Source organism: Myxine glutinosa, chromosome 4 (genome assembly GCF_964187855.1).
Source record: "Myxine glutinosa chromosome 4, kmMyxGlut1.1, whole genome shotgun sequence".
NCBI lineage: Eukaryota > Metazoa > Chordata > Myxini > Myxiniformes > Myxinidae > Myxine > Myxine glutinosa.
Window position 1 is genome coordinate 201,669,519 of NC_136264.1, and position 19,577 is coordinate 201,689,095.

At 46.8% G+C, this 19,577-nt stretch overlaps 1 protein-coding gene across 3 annotated transcripts in view; it reads right to left on the reverse strand.

Annotated features, from left to right (window-relative positions):
* Positions 1 to 14,353: 14,353 nt before the first annotated feature.
* Positions 14,354 to 19,577, reverse strand: part of PLXND1 (plexin D1) — a 538,253-nt gene continuing 533,029 nt past the window's right edge. For all 3 annotated transcript variants that reach the window (XM_068114237.2, XM_078776913.1, XM_068114236.2), the window contains 3 exons: positions 17,160 to 17,300; positions 16,406 to 16,480; positions 14,354 to 16,306 (listed from right to left, as the gene is read on the reverse strand). In XM_068114237.2, the coding sequence (XP_067970338.2) occupies positions 16,190 to 16,306; positions 16,406 to 16,480; positions 17,160 to 17,300 (333 nt within the window). In that variant the 3' untranslated portion in view covers positions 14,354 to 16,189. The remainder of the gene's footprint in view (positions 16,307 to 16,405; positions 16,481 to 17,159; positions 17,301 to 19,577) is intronic.

Sequence of the window (19,577 nt, forward strand, 5' to 3'; positions counted from 1 at the left end):
TGCCAACCAGCTTAGAGACAGACATGCCAACCAGCTTAGAGATGGGCATTCCAACCAGCTTAGAGATAGACATGCCAACCAGCTTAGAGATGGGCATTCCAACCCGCTTAGAGATAGCCATTCCAACCAGCTTAGAGATGGGCATTCCAACCCGCTTAGAGATAGACATGCCAACCAGCTTAGAGACAGACATGCCAACCAGCTTAGAGATAGGCATTCCAACCCGCTTAGAGATAGACGTGCCAACCAGCTTAGAGATAGGCATGCCAGCCAGCTTAGAGATAGGCATTCCAACCCGCTTAGAGATAGGCATTCCAGCCAGCTTAGAGATAGGCATGCCAACCAGCTTAGAGATAGGCATGCCAACCAGCTTAGAGATAGGCATGCCAGCCAGCTTAGAGATAGACCTGCCAACCAGCTTAGAGATAGGCATTCCAGCCAGCTTAGAGATAGACATGCCAACAAGCTTAGAGATAGGCATTCCAACCAGCTTAGAGATAGGCATGCCAACCAGCTTAGAGATAGACATGCCAACCAGCTTAGAGATAGGCATTCCAACCAGCTTCGAGATAGGCATGCCAACCAGCTTAGAGATAGGCATTCCAACCCGCTTAGAGATAGGCATGCCAGCCAGCTTAGAGATAGGCATGCCAACCAGCTTAGAGATAGGCATTCCAACCCGCTTAGAGATAGGCATGCCAACCAGCTTAGAGATAGGCATTCCAACCCGCTTAGAGATAGGCATGCCAACCAGCTTAGAGATAGGCATGCCAACCAGCTTAGAGATAGGCATTCCAACCCGCTTAGAGATAGACATGCCAACCAGCTTAGAGATAGGCATTCCAACCCGCTTAGAGATAGGCATGCCAACCAGCTTAGAGATAGACATGCCAACCAGCTTAGAGATAGGCATTCCAACCCGCTTAGATATAGACATGCCAACCAGCTTAGAGATAGGCATTCCAACCAGCTTAGAGATAGGCATTCCAACCCGCTTAGAGATAGACATGCCAACCAGCTTAGAGATAGGCATTCCAACCCGCTTAGAGATAGACATGCCAACCTGCTTAGAGATAGGCATTCCAACCCGCTTAGAGATAGGCATGCCAACCAGCTTAGAGATAGGCATGCCAACCAGCTTAGAGATAGGCATTCCAACCCGCTTAGACATAGACATGCCAACCAGCTTAGAGATAGACATGCCAACCAGCTTAGAGATAGGCATTCCAACCCGCTTAGAGATAGGCATTCCAACCCGCTTAGAGATAGACATGCCAACCCGCTTAGAGATAGGCATTCCAACCCGCTTAGAGATAGACATGCCAACCAGCTTAGATATAGGCATGCCAACCCGCTTAGAGATAGGCATGCCAACCAGCTTAGAGATAGGCATGCCAACCCGCTTAGAGATAGGCATGCCAACCCGCTTAGAGATAGGCATGCCAACCAGCTTAGAGATAGGCATGCCAACCAGCTTAGAGATAGGCATTCCAACCCACTTAGAGATAGGCATGCCAACCCACTTAGAGATAGGCATGCCAACCCGCTTAGAGATAGGCATGCCAACCAGCTTAGAGATAGGCATTCCAACCCACTTAGAGATAGGCATTCCAACCAGCTTAGAGATAGGCATGCCAACCAGCTTAGAGATAGGCATGCCAACCCGCTTAGAGATAGGCATGCCAACCAGCTTAGAGATAGGCATTCCAACCCACTTAGAGATAGGCATTCCAACCCACTTAGAGATAGACATGCCAACCCGCTTAGAGATAGGCATTCCAACCCGCTTAGAGATAGGCATGCCAACCAGCTTAGAGATAGGCATGCCAACCCGCTTAGAGATAGGCATGCCAACCAGCTTAGAGATAGGCATTCCAACCCACTTAGAGATAGGCATGCCAACCAGCTTAGAGATAGGCATGCCAACCAGCTTAGAGATAGGCATTCTAACCCGCTTAGAGATAGACATGCCAACCAGCTTAGAGATAGGCATTCCAACCCGCTTTGAGATAGACATGCCAACCAGCTTAGAGATAGGCATGCCAGCCAGCTTAGAAATAGACATGCCAACCAGCTTAGAGATAGACATGCAAACCAGCTTAGAGATAGACATGCCAACCAGCTTTGAGATAGACATGCCAACCAGCTTAGAGATAGGCATGCCAACCAGCTTAGAGATAGGCATGCCAGCCAGCTTAGAAATAGACATGCCAACCAGCTTAGAAATAGACATGCCAACCAGCTTCCAGATAGGCATTCCAACCCGCTTGGAGAAAGGCATTCCAACCAGCTTAGAGATAGGCATTCCAACCCGCTTAGAGATAGACATGCCAACCAGCTTAGAGATAGACATGCCAACCAGCTTAGAGATAGGCATTCTAACCCGCTTAGAGATAGACATGCCAACCAGCTTAGAGATAGGCATTCCAACCCGCTTAGAGATAGACATGCCAACCAGCTTAGAGATAGGCATGCCAGCCAGCTTAGAGATAGGCATTCCAACCCGCTTAGAGATAGACATTCCAACCAGCTTAAAGATAGGCATTCCAACCCGCTTAGAGATAGGCATGCCAGCCTGCTTAGAAATCGACATGCCAGCCAGCTTAGAGATAGGCAATCCAGCCAGCTCAGAGATAGATATGCCAACCAGCTTAGAGATAGGCATTCCAACCTGCTTAGAGATAGGCATGACAGCCTGCTTAGAAATAGACATGCCAGCCAGCTTAGAGATAGGCAATCCAAGCCGCTTAGAGATAGACATGCTAACCAGCTTAGAGATAGGCATTCCAAGCCGCTTAGAGATAGACATGCCAACCAGCTTAGAGATAGACATGCCAACCAGCTTAGAGATAGGCATGCCAACCAGCTTAGAGATAAGCATTCCAACCCGCTTAGAGATAGACATGCCAACCAGTTAGAGATAGGCATGCCAACCAGCTTGGAGATAGGCATGCCAGCCAGCTTAGAAATAGACATGCCAACCAGCTTAGAAATAGACATGCCAACCAGCTTCGAGATAGACATGCCAACCAGCTTAGAGATAGCCATTCCAACCAGCTTAGAGATGGGCATTCCAACCCGCTTAGAGATAGACATGCCAAACAGCTTATAATAATAATAATAATTCATTTATTTTGTATAGCGCTTTTCCAGAAGCCCAAAGGCGCTTTGACAGAGTGGAAAACATAATGCATAACAATACATGAAAACAACAATTGCAAAAAGACAAGAATCAAGAAAACAAACAGCAGCGATATACGGCATATATATAAGACAAGAATCAAAAAGACAAGACAAGAATCAATAGGGAAATATTTAAAGCAAAAGGAGGGAGAAGGAGAAGAGATAGTCAGGGGTTAAATGCTGTGGGTTGAATGTTGAATGCAGCGTTGAACAGGTGGGTCTTTAGTGATGTTTTGAATGTGGTGAGTGAGGAGGAGTCTCTGATGGTGTGAGGTAGTGAGTTCCAGAGGGTGGGAGCAGCGATGGAGAAGGCCCTGTCCCCCCAGGATCTGAATTTGGTCCGGATGGAGGGGGTCAGGAGGTTGGTACCAGCAGAGCGGAGGTTGCGGGTGGGAGTGTGTCTGGAGAGGAGGTCAGCCAGGTAGGATGGGGCCAGGTTATGGAGGGCTTTGTATGTCAAGAGGAGGATTTTGTACTGGATTCTCTGGGGGATGGGGAGCCAGTGAAGCTTGTAAAGGACGGGGGTGATGTGGTCACGGGTCCGGGAATGAGTGAGTAGACGGGCAGCGGAGTTCTGAATGTATTGGAGTTTATTGGTGATTTTTGAGGGTGAACCATAGAGGAGGCTATTGCAGTAGTCCAGACGGGAGGTGATGAAGGCGTGGATGAGGGTTTCTGCAGCCGTGGAGGAGAGGGATGAGCGGAGACGGGCAATGTTTTTCAGGTGAAAGAAGGCTGACTTTGTGATCTGTTTAGTGTATTTGTCGAAGGAAAGGGTTTGGTCAAAGATGACGCCAAGATTCCGGATGTGAGGGGAGGTGGATACTGGGATACCGTCGATGTTGAGGGCAAAGTTATGGGTGGATTTTGTGAGCGTTTTTGGGCCAATGATGATTATTTCAGATTTATCACAGTTAAGCTTGAGGAAGTTGATTTGAAGCCAGGATTTTATTTCAGTGATGCAGTTTGTCAGGATAGAGTGGGTGTCGGTGGAGACGGACTTGGTGGAGATGAAAAGCTGGATGTCATCGGCGAAGCAGTGGAATTGGAGACCATGACGGCGGATTAAGTGACCGAGCGGGGACAGGTAAAGGATGAAGAGGAGGGGGCCAAGAACTGAACCTTGGGGGACACCTTGGGGGAGGGGAGCAGTGGGGGATTTGCAGTTATTGATGGAGATGAACTGGCATCTGTCAGAGAGGTATGATTTAATCCAAGAGAGGGCAGTGCCGGTGACGTTAAAGGTGGATTCAAGTCGGGTGAGGAGGATAGTGTGATCGATGGTGTCAAAGGCAGCGCTGAGGTCGAGGAGGACGAGAATGTTGAGGTTGCCAGCATCAGGGGAGAGGAGAAGGTCGTTGGTGATTTTGAGGAGAGCAGTTTCAGTACTGTGGTTGGAGCGGAATCCGGATTGGAATGTTTCATACAAGTTATTGGCAGAGAGATGATGTTTGAGTTGAGTGGCTACAGCGCGTTCCAAAACTTTTGACAGAAAGGGTAGGTTGGAGATGGGTCTGAAGTTGTTTAGGGTGTCAGGGTTTAGACCAGGTTTTTTTAGAATGGGGGTAACAGCAGCAATTTTGAGGGAAGGTGGGACGATGCCTGTAGACAGGGAGGAGTTTATTGTTGCAATGATAAGTGGAGAGAGAGCAGGGAGGGAGGCTTTGACAAAGCTGGAGGGGATGGGGTCAAGAGTGCAGGTGGCAGTTTTCATTCCTATGAGGAGTTCAGAGAGGTCAGTAGGAGAGATTGGGGAGAACCGAGACAGGGGATTGCAGGACAAGGGGGGGCAGGTGGTTGGAGGGGGAGCAGGTGCGGCGGTGGTCAAGCTGTTGTAGATGTTGTCAATTTTGCGTTGGAAGAAAGAGAGGAAGGAGATGCAGTTGTCTACTGTGAATGACTGGGTGGTGGTGTTCAGGGGGCGGAGGAGTTTGTTTATTGTCGAGAAGAGTGCTTTTGGGTTTCCGGAGCCAGAGTGGATAATTTGAGAGTAGTAGGCAGAGCGGGCGCGGGAGAGGGCATCTTTGTAGTGTTGTATGTGGTCCTTGTAGGCTTGGGAGTGAACTGTGAGACCCGTTTTATTGCGGAGTCTTTCAAGTTGGCGAGCACGAGTTTTCATCAGGTGGAGTTCAGGGGTAAACCAGGGAGCAGAATGGGTGAAAGAAACTGTTTTGGTTTTTACAGGCGCAAGCTGGTCAAGGCAGGAGGAGAGAGTGTGGTTGTAGTAGTCAGTGAGGTCGGAAGGGGTGTGGAGGTCAATGAAGGGAGAAGTGGACATTTTTTCAGAGAGGGTGGATGAGAATGAGGTAGGTGAAAGAGCGTTTAGCTTACGGAAGTTGATTGTGCGATAATGCCTTGGTGTTGGGCGGGGATGTTGATGGTCAGAGTGATGGCTAAGTGGTCAGAGAGGGTGAGGTCGGAGCCATAGAGATGGTGCAAATTTAATCCAGTGGAGCAGACAAGGTCCAAAATGTGACCACGGATATGGGTAGGAAAGTCGACATGTTGAGTGAGGTTAAAGCAGGTGAGTAAATCAGTGAAGTCAGTGGTTATTGTGGAGTCAGTGGAGTCCATGTGGATATTGAAATCACCAAGGAGGAGGATTGAGGGGGAGAGGGAACATAGCTGGGTCAGAAAGTAGGAGAAGTCAGACAGGAATGATGGGTGTGGTTTGGGAGGGCGGTAGACGACAGCCATGACTGACTGCGTGTGACCAGAGAGTTTTAAAGCCAGGTGTTCAAATGATGGAGCAGATGAGATGGAGATGAGGTTGGTCTTGATGTCTTGACGGTGGATAACGGCAATTCCACCACCTCGGCCCTCCGAGCGTGGTTTATTGACGTAGGAATATCCATTGGGTGTGGTGAGGTTGAGTGTGTAGTAGTCCAGAGGTTGTTGCCAGGTTTCGGTGAGACAGAGAAAGTCCAGTTTGTTATCCAGGATGTATTCGTTCAGGATGAGGCATTTATTGTTGAGGGACCGGGTGTTGAACAGGGTGAGCTTGATGTTGTTTTGAACAGCAGGGATGAATTCAGGTGATTAAGCCAGGGTTCGTAGGCAAGAGGTGCGATCGTGTGGGTTGCTGTGACCAGGTGCGCTGGGACGAAGAGTGAGAGTGCGCTGAGCCGACCAGAGGACGGGGATGGAGTGACCTGATTGCAAATAAACAAACTTGCGACCGGAGCCACGGTGAATGTACCTGGGTCGTCGGAGGAGTCCATTTGATTTGATGGCAGAGATGCATGATGGGGTGGAGCGGGTATTGAGCAGAAGAAGCCTTGCGGCGGAGTACTTCAGAGCCATGCCAGGCAGGAGCGAAGGGACGAGTACGAGGCCAAGGTCGAGGAGGCAAAGCGGCAAACGCAGCGGCAAACGCAGCGGCAAACGCAGCGGCAAACGACTGCAGCCGCTAATCAAGACCACAGCGGCAAACAAGGCCACAAGGCCACCGGCAAACAAGGCCACGGCCACAATCAACGGGAGCGGGCCTTTCGAATTCCGTATTCCGTACCATCAAAAGCAGATTCCGTTAGAGATGGGCATTCCAACCCGCTTAGAGATAGCCATTCCAACCAGCTTAGAGATGGGCATTCCAACCCGCTTAGAGATAGACATGCCAACCAGCTTAGAGATGGGCATTCCAACCCGCTTAGAGATAGCCATTCCAACCAGCTTAGAGATGGGCATTCCAACCCGCTTAGAGATAGACATGCCAACCAGCTTAGAGACAGACATGCCAACCAGCTTAGAGATAGGCATTCCAACCCGCTTAGAGATAGACGTGCCAACCAGCTTAGAGATAGGCATGCCAGCCAGCTTAGAGATAGGCATTCCAACCCGCTTAGAGATAGGCATTCCAGCCAGCTTAGAGATAGGCATGCCAACCAGCTTAGAGATAGGCATGCCAACCAGCTTAGAGATAGGCATTCCAACCAGCTTCGAGATAGGCATGCCAACCCGCTTAGAGATAGCCATTCCAACCAGCTTAGAGATAGGCATTCCAACCCGCTTAGAGATAGGCATGCCAGCCAGCTTAGAGATAGGCATGCCAACCAGCTTAGAGATAGGCATTCCAACCCGCTTAGAGATAGGCATGCCAACCAGCTTAGAGATGGGCATTCCAACCAGCTTAGAGATAGGCATGCCAACCAGCTTAGAGATAGACATTCCAACCAGCTTAGAGATGGGCATTCCAACCCGCTTAGAGATAGACATGTCAACCAGCTTAGAGACAGACATGCCAACCAGCTTAGAGATGGGCATTCCAACCCGCTTAGAGATAGCCATTCCAACCAGCTTAGAGATGGGCATTCCAACCCGCTTAGAGATAGACATGCCAACCAGCTTAGAGACAGACATGCCAACCAGCTTAGAGATAGGCATTCCAACCCGCTTAGAGATAGACATGCCAACCAGCTTAGAGATAGGCATTCCAACCCGCTTAGAGATAGACGTGCCAACCAGCTTAGAGATAGGCATGCCAGCCAGCTTAGAGATAGGCATTCCAACCCGCTTAGAGATAGGCATTCCAGCCAGCTTAGAGATAGGCATGCCAACCAGCTTAGAGATAGGCATGCCAACCAGCTTAGAGATAGGCATGCCAGCCAGCTTAGAGATAGACCTGCCAACCAGCTTAGAGATAGGCATTCCAGCCAGCTTAGAGATAGACATGCCAACCAGCTTAGAGATAGGCATTCCAACCAGCTTAGAGATAGGCATGCCAACCAGCTTAGAGATAGACATGCCAACCAGCTTCGAGATAGGCATTCCAACCAGCTTCGAGATAGGCATGCCAACCAGCTTAGAGATAGGCATTCCAACCCGCTTAGAGATAGGCATGCCAGCCAGCTTAGAGATAGGCATGCCAACCAGCTTAGAGATAGGCATTCCAACCAGCTTAGAGATAGGCATGCCAACCAGCTTAGAGATAGACATGCCAACCAGCTTCGAGATAGGCATTCCAACCAGCTTCGAGATAGGCATGCCAACCAGCTTAGAGATAGGCATTCCAACCCGCTTAGAGATAGGCATGCCAGCCAGCTTAGAGATAGGCATGCCAACCAGCTTAGAGATAGGCATTCCAACCCGCTTAGAGATAGGCATTCCAACGAGCTTAGAGATAGGCATTCCAACCAGCTTAGAGATAGACATGCCAACCAGCTTAGAGATAGGCATTCCAACCAGTTTAGAGATAGGCATGCCAGCCTGCTTAGAGATAGGCATTCCAACCCGCTTAGACATAGACATTCCAACCAGCTTAGAGATAGGCATTCCAGCCAGCTTAGAGATAGGCATGCCAACCAGCTTAGAGATAGGCATTCCAACCCGCTTAGAGATAGGCATTCCAACGAGCTTAGAGATAGGCATTCCAACCCGCTTAGACATAGACATTCCAACCAGCTTAGAGATAGGCATTCCAGCCAGCTTAGAGATAGGCATTCCAACCCGCTTAGACATAGACATTCCAACCAGCTTAGAGATAGGCATTCCAGCCAGCTTAGAGATAGGCATTCCAACCCGCTTAGACATAGACATTCCAACCAGCTTAGAGATGGGCATTCCAACCAGCTTAGAGATAGGCATTCCAGCCAGCTTAGAGATAGGCATTCCAACCAGTTTAGAGATAGGCATTCCAGCCAGCTTAGAGATAGGCATTCCAACCCGCTTAGACATAGACATTCCAACCAGCTTAGAGATAGGCATTCCAGCCAGCTTAGAGATAGGCATTCCAACCCGCTTAGACATAGACATTCCAACCAGCTTAGAGATGGGCATTCCAACCAGCTTAGAGATAGGCATTCCAACCAGTTTAGAGATAGGCATTCCAGCCAGCTTAGAGATATAGTGGGGCGGCTTAGCCCAAATATTCAAAAGAATTGTGCATTTTGTGATACAAGCACCAAATTTGGCACAAATGTACATTAATATGTTGCGAACATTTTCAGATATTGGGCCACTTGAAATTCCGTAATTTTTTTTTTCAAATTTCGTAATTTCAAATTTTTCGGGTGACACCGTCACAATTTCGGTCTTCGAGGCCGGCCGATAGGCAAAGTGTGACCGGAAGGGACGAGGTTCTCCTGACCACGTGGCCCTCGATCTGGGAAGCGAGAGGCGTTCCATTAGTGGACGCGCCCCTCACGCCCGACTTTTGGGCGGCCCCGGCAGGCCGTTTGTTTTGACGTTCCGTGACAGGCCCCGCACCCCCACCTCCGGGCCGACCGGAAGCTTGTGCTGAGTACATCATACCTGAACAACTCAGTGAGGCAGAACACAGCAGTGCACACCAGGGTGACCCCTTCAGTGCATAAACCAATTAACCTGTCCACTGCAGGGCATATAGAAATGAAGTTATTTTCTGCATATAATAATAATACAAGTTCAGTTCTATACAACAATTTCTGTTATCACCACTACCACTACAACTACCACTACTACAAGCTTTGTCTGGAATTTTGTGGACTAACAGACAAACAGACATACAGACAAGCTGGGATCAAAACATTACCTCCTTCCACCATTGAGTGTAGAGGTAAACATCATGGAAATTATATCATGCCCGAGATTTAATTCATGCTTACCCGTGTATTTGCTTCACTGGTTCACAAGGTCTTTTGCATGCATGTAATTCAGACTCTCGTCTTCATTGCTGACCACACAATGTTCGCAACATATTAATGTACATTTGTGCCAAATTTGGTGCTTGTATCACAAAATGCACAATTCTTTTGAATATTTGGGCTAAGCCGCCCCACTATATCGGCCGGCCTCGAAGACCGAAATTGTGACGGTGTCACCCGAAAAATTTGAAATTACGAAATTTGAAAAAATTTGAAAAAAAAAATTACGGAATTTCAAATGGCCCAATACCTGAAAATGTTCGCAACATATTAATGTACATTTGTGCCAAATTTGGTGCTTGTATCACAAAATGCACAACAGGTTTGCTATGCTGCTACACTATTAGGCATTCCAACCCGCTTAGAGATAGACATTCCAACCTGCTTAGAGATAGGCATGCCAGCCTGCTTAGAAATAGACATGCCAACCAGCTTAGAGATAGGCATGCCAGCCAGCTTAGAGATAGACGTGCCAACCAGCTTAGAGATAGGCATGCCAGCCAGCTTAGAGATAGACGTGCCAACCAGCTTAGAGATAGGCATGCCAACCAGCTTACAGATAGGCATGCCAGCCTGCTTAGAAATAGACATGCCAACCAGCTTAGAGAGAGGCATTCCAGCCAGCTTAGAGATAGGCATTCCAACCTGCTTAGAGATAGGCATGCCAGCCTGCTTAGAGATAGGCATTCCAGCCAGCTTAGAGATAGGCATGCCAGCCTGCTTAGAAATAGACATGCCAACCAGCTTAGAGAAAGGCATTCCAGCCAGCTTAGAGATAGGCATTCCAACCAGCTTAGAGATAGGCATTCCAGCCAGCTTAGAGATAGGCATTCCAACCAGCTTAGAGATAGGCATTCCAACCAGCTTAGAGATAGACATGCCAACCAGCTTAGAGATAGGCATTCCAACCAGCTTAGAGATAGACATGCCAACCAGCTTAGAGATAGGCATTCCAACCAGCTTAGAGATAGGCATTCCAACCAGCTTAGAGATAGGCATTCCAGCCAGCTTAGAGATAGGCATTCCAACCCACTTAGAGATAGGCATGCCAACCAGCTTAGAGATAGGCATGCCAACCAGCTTATAGATAGGCATGCCAACCAGCTTAGAGATAGACATGCCAACCAGCTTAGAGATAGACATGCCAGCCAGCTTCGAGATAGGCATGCCAGCCAGCTTAGAGATAGACATGCCAACCAGCTTAGAGATAGGCATTCCAGCCAGCTTAGAGATAGGCATGCCAGCCTGCTTAGAAATAGACATGCCAACCAGCTTAGAGATAGGCATTCCAGCCAGCTTAGAGATAGATAGGCATTCCAACCAGCTAAGAGATAGGCATTCCAGCCAGCTTAGAGATAGGCATTCCAACCAGCTTAGAGATAGGCATTCCAACCAGCTTAGAGATAGACTTGCCAACCAGCTTAGAGATAGGCATTCCAACCAGCTTAGAGATAGGCATTCCAACCAGCTTAGAGATAGACATGCCAACCAGCTTAGAGATAGGCATTCCAACCAGCTTAGAGATAGGCATTCCAACCAGCTTAGAGATAGACTTGCCAACCAGCTTAGAGATAGGCATTCCAACCAGCTTAGAGATAGGCATTCCAACCAGCTTAGAGATAGACATGCCAACCAGCTTAGAGATAGGCATTCCAACCAGCTTAGAGATAGACATGCCAGCCAGCTTAGAGATAGGCATTCCAACCAGCTTAGAGATAGACATGCCAACCAGCTTAGAGATAGGCATTCCAACCAGCTTAGAGATAGGCATGCCAACCAGCTTAAAGATAGGCATTCCAACCAGCTTAGAGATAGACATGCCAACCAGCTTAGAGATAGGCATTCCAACCAGCTTAGAGATAGGCATTCCAACCAGCTTAGAGATAGGCATGGAGAGATAGACATGCCAACCAGCTTAGAGATAGGCATGCCAGGCAGCTTAGAGATAGGCATGCCAACCAGCTTAGAGATAGACATGCCAACCAGCTTATAGATAGGCATGCCAACCAGCTTAGAGATAGACATGCCAACCAGCTTAGAGATAGACATGCCAGCCAGCTTCGAGATAGGCATGCCAGCCAGCTTAGAGATAGACATGCCAACCAGCTTAGAGATAGACATGCCAACCAGCTTAGAGATAGGCATTCCAACGAGCTTAGAGATAGACATGCCAACCAGCTTAGAGATGGGCATACCAACCAGCTTAGAGATGGGCATTCCAACCAGCTTAGAGATAGGCATGCCAACCAGCTTCGAGATAGACATGCCAACCAGCTTAGAGATAGACATGCCAACCAGCTTAGAGATAGACATGCCAACCAGCTTAGCGATAAACATGCCAACCAGCTTAGCGATAGACATGCCAACCAGCTTAGAGATAGGCATGCCAGCCTGCTTAGAGATAGACATGCCAACCAGCTTCGAGATAGACATGCCAACCAGCTTAGAGATAGGCATGCCAGCCAGCTTAGAAATAGACATGCCAGCCAGCTTCGAGATCGGCATGCCAACCAGCTTCGAGATAGGCATGCCAGCCTGCTTAGAGATAGACATGCCAACCAGCTTAGAGATAGACATGCCAACCAGCTTAGAGATAGGCATGCCAACCAGCTTAGAGATAGACATGCCAGCCTGCTTAGAGATAGACATGCCAACCAGCTTAGAGATAGACATGCCAACCAGCTTAGCGATAGACATGCCAACCAGCTTAGAGATAGACATGCCAACCAGCTTAGAGATAGACATGCCAACCAGCTTAGCGATAGACATGCCAACCAGCTTAGAGATAGGCATGCCAGCCTGCTTAGAGATAGACATGCCAACCAGCTTCGAGATAGACATGCCAACCAGCTTAGAGATAGGTATGCCAGCCAGCTTAGAAATAGACATGCCAGCCAGCTTCGAGATCGGCATGCCAACCAGCTTCGAGATAGGCATGCCAGCCTGCTTAGAGATAGACATGCCAACCAGCTTAGAGATAGACATGCCAACCAGCTTAGAGATAGGCATGCCAACCAGCTTAGAGATAGACATGCCAGCCTGCTTAGAGATAGACATGCCAACCAGTTTAGAGATAGACATGCCAACCAGCTTAGCGATAGGCATGCCAACCAGCTTAGAGATAGGCATGCCAGCCTGCTTAGAGATAGACATGCCAACCAGCTTAGAGATAGACATGCCAACCAGCTTAGAGATAGACATGCCAACCAGCTTAGAGATAGGCATGCCAACCAGCTTAGAGATAGACATGCCAGCCTGCTTAGAGATAGACATGCCAACCAGTTTAGAGATAGACATGCCAACCAGCTTAGCGATAGACATGCCAGCCAGCTTAGAAATAGACATGCCAGCCAGCTTCGAGATCGGCATGCCAACCAGCTTCGAGATAGGCATGCCAGCCTGCTTAGAGATAGACATGCCAACCAGCTTAGAGATAGACATGCCAACCAGCTTAGAGATAGGCATGCCAGCCTGCTTAGAGATAGACATGCCAACCAGCTTAGAGATAGACATGCCAACCAGCTTAGAGATAGGCATGCCAGCCAGCTTAGAAATAGACATGCCAGCCAGCTTCGAGATCGGCATGCCAACCAGCTTCGAGATAGGCATGCCAGCCTGCTTAGAGATAGACATGCCAACCAGCTTAGAGATAGACATGCCAACCAGCTTAGAGATAGACATGCCAACCAGCTTAGAGATAGACATGCCAGTCTGCTTAGAGATAGACATGCCAACCAGCTTAGAGATAGACATGCCAACCAGCTTAGAGATAGACATGCCAACCAGCTTAGAGATAGGCATGCCAGCCAGCTTAGAAATAGACATGCCAGCCAGCTTCGAGATAGGCATGCCAACCAGCTTAGAGATAGACATGCCAACCAGCTTAGAGATAGACATGCCAGTCTGCTTAGAGATAGACATGCCAACCAGCTTAGAGATAGACATGCCAACCAGCTTAGAGATAGACATGCCAACCAGCTTAGAGATAGACATGCCAACCAGCTTAGAGATAGGCATGCCAGCCAGCTTAGAAATAGACATGCCAGCCAGCTTTGAGATCGGCATGCCAGCCAGTTTATGAAGTAGGCATACCAGACATCTTGGAGATAGACATGCCAGACAGTTTAGAGTGAGGTATGCCAGCCTGTGAATGATGTACAATAAAGCATTGAAATAAAATCTTTATCCTGGAGTGATGTCGTTTTTACGGCAAGATCATATCACACAGGTCATAGGGTCAATTCCTCGTCATCTGAATCAGTTATAGAACATTTAAATTAATAGGAAATCTTTTTTAATCAAAATGACTTGTTAAAGCGGTTGCGTTTTCGATGAGAATCGGATGCTGGACTTGTTTTAAGAAGATTTATTTAAAAGGAAGAATGTTTGGGAACTGCATGAAGTTTCATTCTGTTGTACTTTTTTCTCGTTTTCATTCTCTTGGTCTTTCCTACTCAAGGGGTGTGATGTCATCTGGTTGGTCGGGCAATCGTGCAGGTTGTGACTGTCAGACATTCAACACATTTAATAGGGATCATTTGACATTGCAATGGAAAAGACAAACATTTATTGGGAAATACATCGAACAGCGTCTGCAAACCCCTTTAATGCATACAACGTGGGACAGTAATCATCCCTGAGTTGAGTATTCACATTATAAATGAGGAAATAAAACCAGAGAACCCTCCACAACCAGGCAGCATTAAAACAGCGTGGAGAACCGAACCGGAAATCACAAAAATCAACTTCCGCTTTCAAACAAACACGAACAACAGTGCTCCCAGCCATTCACAGACAAAATGCTTTCAGCCAATGACAGTACCCGCTGGCTGGGAGTGTCTGCATCAAGCCGATAACCTTCACCGAACCTTTAACTTCACAGGATCTGTTCACGCAAGCACTTTTCCTTCTGTTATAAGTTGGGACTACTCCCAACTTCCTTCCATCCCCTTCCTCTCAATCCGGTGGCGTTTCCTGTGAGTTTCCTCATTGTTGCGTGTGTTATTTTCTAGCTCCGACAAAGAACTTTTACAAACATTAGTTGGAAAAAAAAAAAGAATCACATTAGTAGCAGAGAAGTAGGGAATTAAATAATCATCGGAAAGGGAGAAGTTTATTTGATTGTTTGGAAAATGAGGATTTGTGTATTTTGTTGTGGCTTTCATTTGCTTTGATCGAGCGGAATGGTTGGTGATGTATTTATTGTTGTTATTGTACAAGCACGATTATTATATTGTCTCATCGTAGAATAATTTAGTATTTCTAATATGTAGGTTTAGTAATGTGAACTAGGTTGATAACCATGGCATGGGGGGTTATTTCTGTAAGGTGGGGTACATAAGGAGCAGGCCTCCATAACATTGGGCTTGGAGGCCTTGGACTGCCGTGTGATTGGCCCTCGAGTGGCGAGGGGCGTGCCCGGACCAGGACATAAAAGTGCGTGGACTAAGAGACAGAGTCATTGTCGGCAGACACAGGAAGCAGACAGATCGAGGAGGAGATGCTGGAGAAGTCGCTTCCCCGGCATCCCTTTTTGCTTCGACGAAGGGTTAACGACCGAAACCTCGGTTTCTCCTCGCTTCGCACGGCAGTTAGCATACCTCGATCATCATCTTGTTGATTTGATCCATTGTTCACTGCACCCTGAAGTCTATCATCGACTGCTTTGCTTAAAAATGCAACTCGTGCCTCTACTGCTCACAACACCATCATGTCGACCATCACATGCTGAAACAACATACAATATCATATCAAAGTACCTACACAGTGTAACTGTTGCCATGGTTTCAGAATTCAAATATGAAATGACACATTTTATGAACTGTTGCTTTTGCACACATTTTTAGTTAAGGATAGGCTTGTGGAATATTCTGAGCAATTTGGGTAAATTGTAAATAAAAAGTTCGAATTCCATCACCAACATTGCGGAATGCATCCTGTTTGATTAGTATTTGTTACGTTAACTGCAACTGCTCCTAATCTGCACCGCAACCGGCTCCATGACTCGGCCTATGGATACCTTGGGCACCTGAGTGTCCCCTGTGGGTCGTTATGCCCCTCGAGCACGCTGCAATATTTCATTGATCCAAGTTCGTGAAAGTCCCAGCGCCTGTGAGACACAACGAAGTTGAACTTCCCGAGGGTCTTGTAAAACAACAGCGAAAAGGACCGCAGTTCAATACCCGGTCCTCTCCCAAGAGCAAATAGCCGTCCGCCTTGCTCAAACTGCCAAATGGCCATGTTGTGTGTGCGTCTTCAACACAGCCAGACAGAGTCAAATCGGTCCACAAAACTCGGTGCTCTCCTGAGCCTCTTTCAACGGTAGACCTATGGCCATCGGACCATGTTCGAACATGATTCGAGAAAGCTGGGCCATGTAACTAATGTTATACCTCACTGCAGTTCTCATAAATCGGACCCTCAATTTGTGACAGCACCGCCGACAGCTTGTTGGGAAGCTGCATCCGCCGAGCGGTCTGATTCAATTCCATTGCCTCCAGGACCTGCAGAAACACATCATAGGTTTGCCTTATATTCTCCCTTCGAATAGTTATCCACGGACAATAATTGATCAGAAAATAAAGCACAAGGTTTCACAGTACCTGATGCCGATACCTGACCAAGTACTTGTAGATCTCTGAGGCTGCGTACTTGGTGTTGAAAACTTCTCCGTATCTCTGCACAAGGGAAAAAAGGTAACTCTCGCTTGCTTTGTGTGCGGACATTGCAATTGCAAAAGGTAACGAGAGCGAAGTCGATGAGGTGCCATCTCAAATCCCCACGCTTACCACCTAAAGCAGAGTTGATAAAAAATTCCACCAGGTTTGACGCAATATCAGATTTTTAGTTAATTTTTTTCCCTGTTTTGACCCCAAGTCCCCACCCCATGGGGCATGCACAGGAGGATAAATCCCAAAAAGTCCATTACATGTTGCATGCATTCCCCAATGTTGATTGCATGTACAAAGTTTCATTTAAAAATGTGGCCGCTGTTGCGTTTTTAAGTATTTGATATTTTGACCCCACCCCAGGTGACAGGCCAAAAATCACACTGCTCTTGCACCTTCGTGCCACATGGTGGTCATAAGTACCAAGTTTGGTGAATTTCGCCACTTGAACCATTTAGGAGGAGATTATGTGACGGCCAGACAGACGGAGCCAATCACAATTTCCCCTGTTTCTTTTTTCAAAAGGTGTGGGGATAACAATAACAAAAAAACAATGTAGGTTTGGAGGAAATGCTCAATTTTGAGAGCGTAAGTTTTCCTGCCTTTTGAAAATAATATTAAACTCTGAAATGGATAGTTTCCCTCTTGCCCATTAATCTCTCAACGAGAACAATATAGTTGGGCCTACCAGAGAATCCTCAGCCATGTAGGAGTTCACTTCCTGCTCGCTTAGCGGTGGAAGTTGCTGGACCTCCTCATAGTAATCTTGGACCAGTTTCTTGAACTCTGGAATCTCTCGGGCAAACAGCAGCTTATTGGTCGGTGAATCCTGGGGAGATAAGCCAGGTGATGAGCAACATGTAGTGAGGATCAGTAGCATGACATCTTTCCTCCAACTGGCACCTCATAATCATCTTAAGCAACAAGTACAACTCGATGGTATTCATAGAATACTTACCCTGCGCAGTCAACTTGGTGTAAGCCAACTCTTCTATTTTTGAACGTTTCTTTTTTTTGATCCAATGCGGCTGCCAGACCACGTGAGCGATGACATCATAAATTTATATTCTCTAAATAATTGTTGCATAGATCATGCTCAATAAATTTAAAACTGATCAGACTAAGCGTTGTCCCTGTCGAATTATGACGTCATAATTACGGCACCAATGACGTCATCGTTAACAACACCTATTCCCCATATAGAGTTATTTACAATGAGCCACGTTTCAATTTTTTAAATGCTGACACGGCACACACTTTACTTTACTGAAATGCAGACACAAATGTTATATTTTTGTCAAAAATCATCGGAATTTCGCCAAATCTGTTTTGGTCGTGTGTTAATATACCTCAGCGATTGACAAATCTGAAATCAGAATTTTATTTGGGGTCAAAGTGACCCCGTGAGGTCGCTTCGTACTTTGCCTGCTCTTCATGTGCAGTGTGGTAATTAATTCCATGCCCACTTTAGAAGACTCTTCTTCTTCACACAATAACAATTTCTAGCTTCCAGACCGTATGCCCAATCATATTGAAATTTTGCACACATGTTACACTTCATGACCTCGACTATGATATATAGTTTTACGTCGATCAATGAAGCGGTTCAAGAGTTATTTAAAAAATTATATTTTCGTTTAATTATTTATATCTGCCAAACCACGTGACCTATCGAAAATTCCATAAGGTCATTTTAGTAGACTGATATGCTGAACACATCTATGAAGTTTCCCCTCAATAGGATGAAAAATGAGGGAGGAGCTTGGTTTTAAAAGTTTATGCTTAAAAACGTCATAACTCTGAAACCATGTGACGCATCACGTCCTGCTTGCTGACTTTTTTTGTTCATCATGGGTGTGCAATTCTGCCTGCAAAGTTTGGCCTCGATCTGTTCAGTCGCTCAGGAGAAAATTGGATTTTAGTGATTTTTCAGTCTTTTCACTCAAAACAATATGGCGTCTGAACCACGTGACCTACGACGTCATTATAATTTTATTTCTGCATCAATTTATATCGAGAAGATGCTCAAGAAATTTCATCCTGATCGGATAAAGTTTTTTACTTGTCGAATTATGACGTCATAACAGCTGGACCTACGACGTCATCATTCACATGTTATTCCGCATGGAGAGTTCTTTGCAATGAGACCTGTCTCAATTATTTATGTGCAGCGGTTTTTGAGATAGAGGTGCAATTGTTTTTGTATTTTCCAAGATGGCGCCCATACCACGTGACATTTGACGTCATAATATTCACTAAAATATTCTGCAGGAGGAGGCGGCCCTCCTATGGTGAAAATTTCATGTCAATCGGACCAACGGTTGGCAAGAAAATGAATTTTTAAAATGCAGTCACACGTATAATACGTACGTACGGACCCGAATGCTTATCCCTGCCTTTCGCTTCGCGAGCGCAGGGTAATGACGAAGTGAAACTTGATAAATTCGTTATTGAAGAAAACTTCAGCTGTGTCTCACTTTCTTAATTTTATCTTGATCTCTTTTTTTAAATCCGATGCCACTCTACTATAACTTATCGCTGTATTGATTCTCATGAAACAAGTTGATGTATCGAAGGCCAGAAAGCAAGCAAGGCAATAAGCTTACGTACACGTGTGCGCAGTCACCAATATGGCCGATTCAGGGGAACAATTGCCACAGTGATCCCACAATTAGAAACTGAACTTCCTCAAAGCTGCGCTTCCTTCCATCACTATGTTACGGGTGTAATCTGCTCAGCGAAGCCACAATTTGAATATCTCAAGTGAACACACTTCCGGGGAAAGGGTGCACTAATCACCTCTTTCTCTTTCTCTTTCTCTTTCTCTTTCTCTTTCTCTTTCTCTTTCTCTTTCTCTTTCTCTCTCTCTCTCTCTCTCTCTCTCTCTCTCTCTCTGTCTCTGTCTCTGTCTCTGTCTCTCTCTCTCCTTGTCTCTGTCTCTGTCTCTCTCTCTCCTTGTCTCTGTCTCTGTCTCTCCTTGTCTCTCTCTCTCTGTCTCTGTCTCTCTGTCTCTGTCTCTCTCTCTCCTTGTCTCTCTCCCTGTCTCTCTCTCTCCTCCCCCCACCCACCCACCCCTGCTGCCAACGCTGTCTGATCGCAACACAAA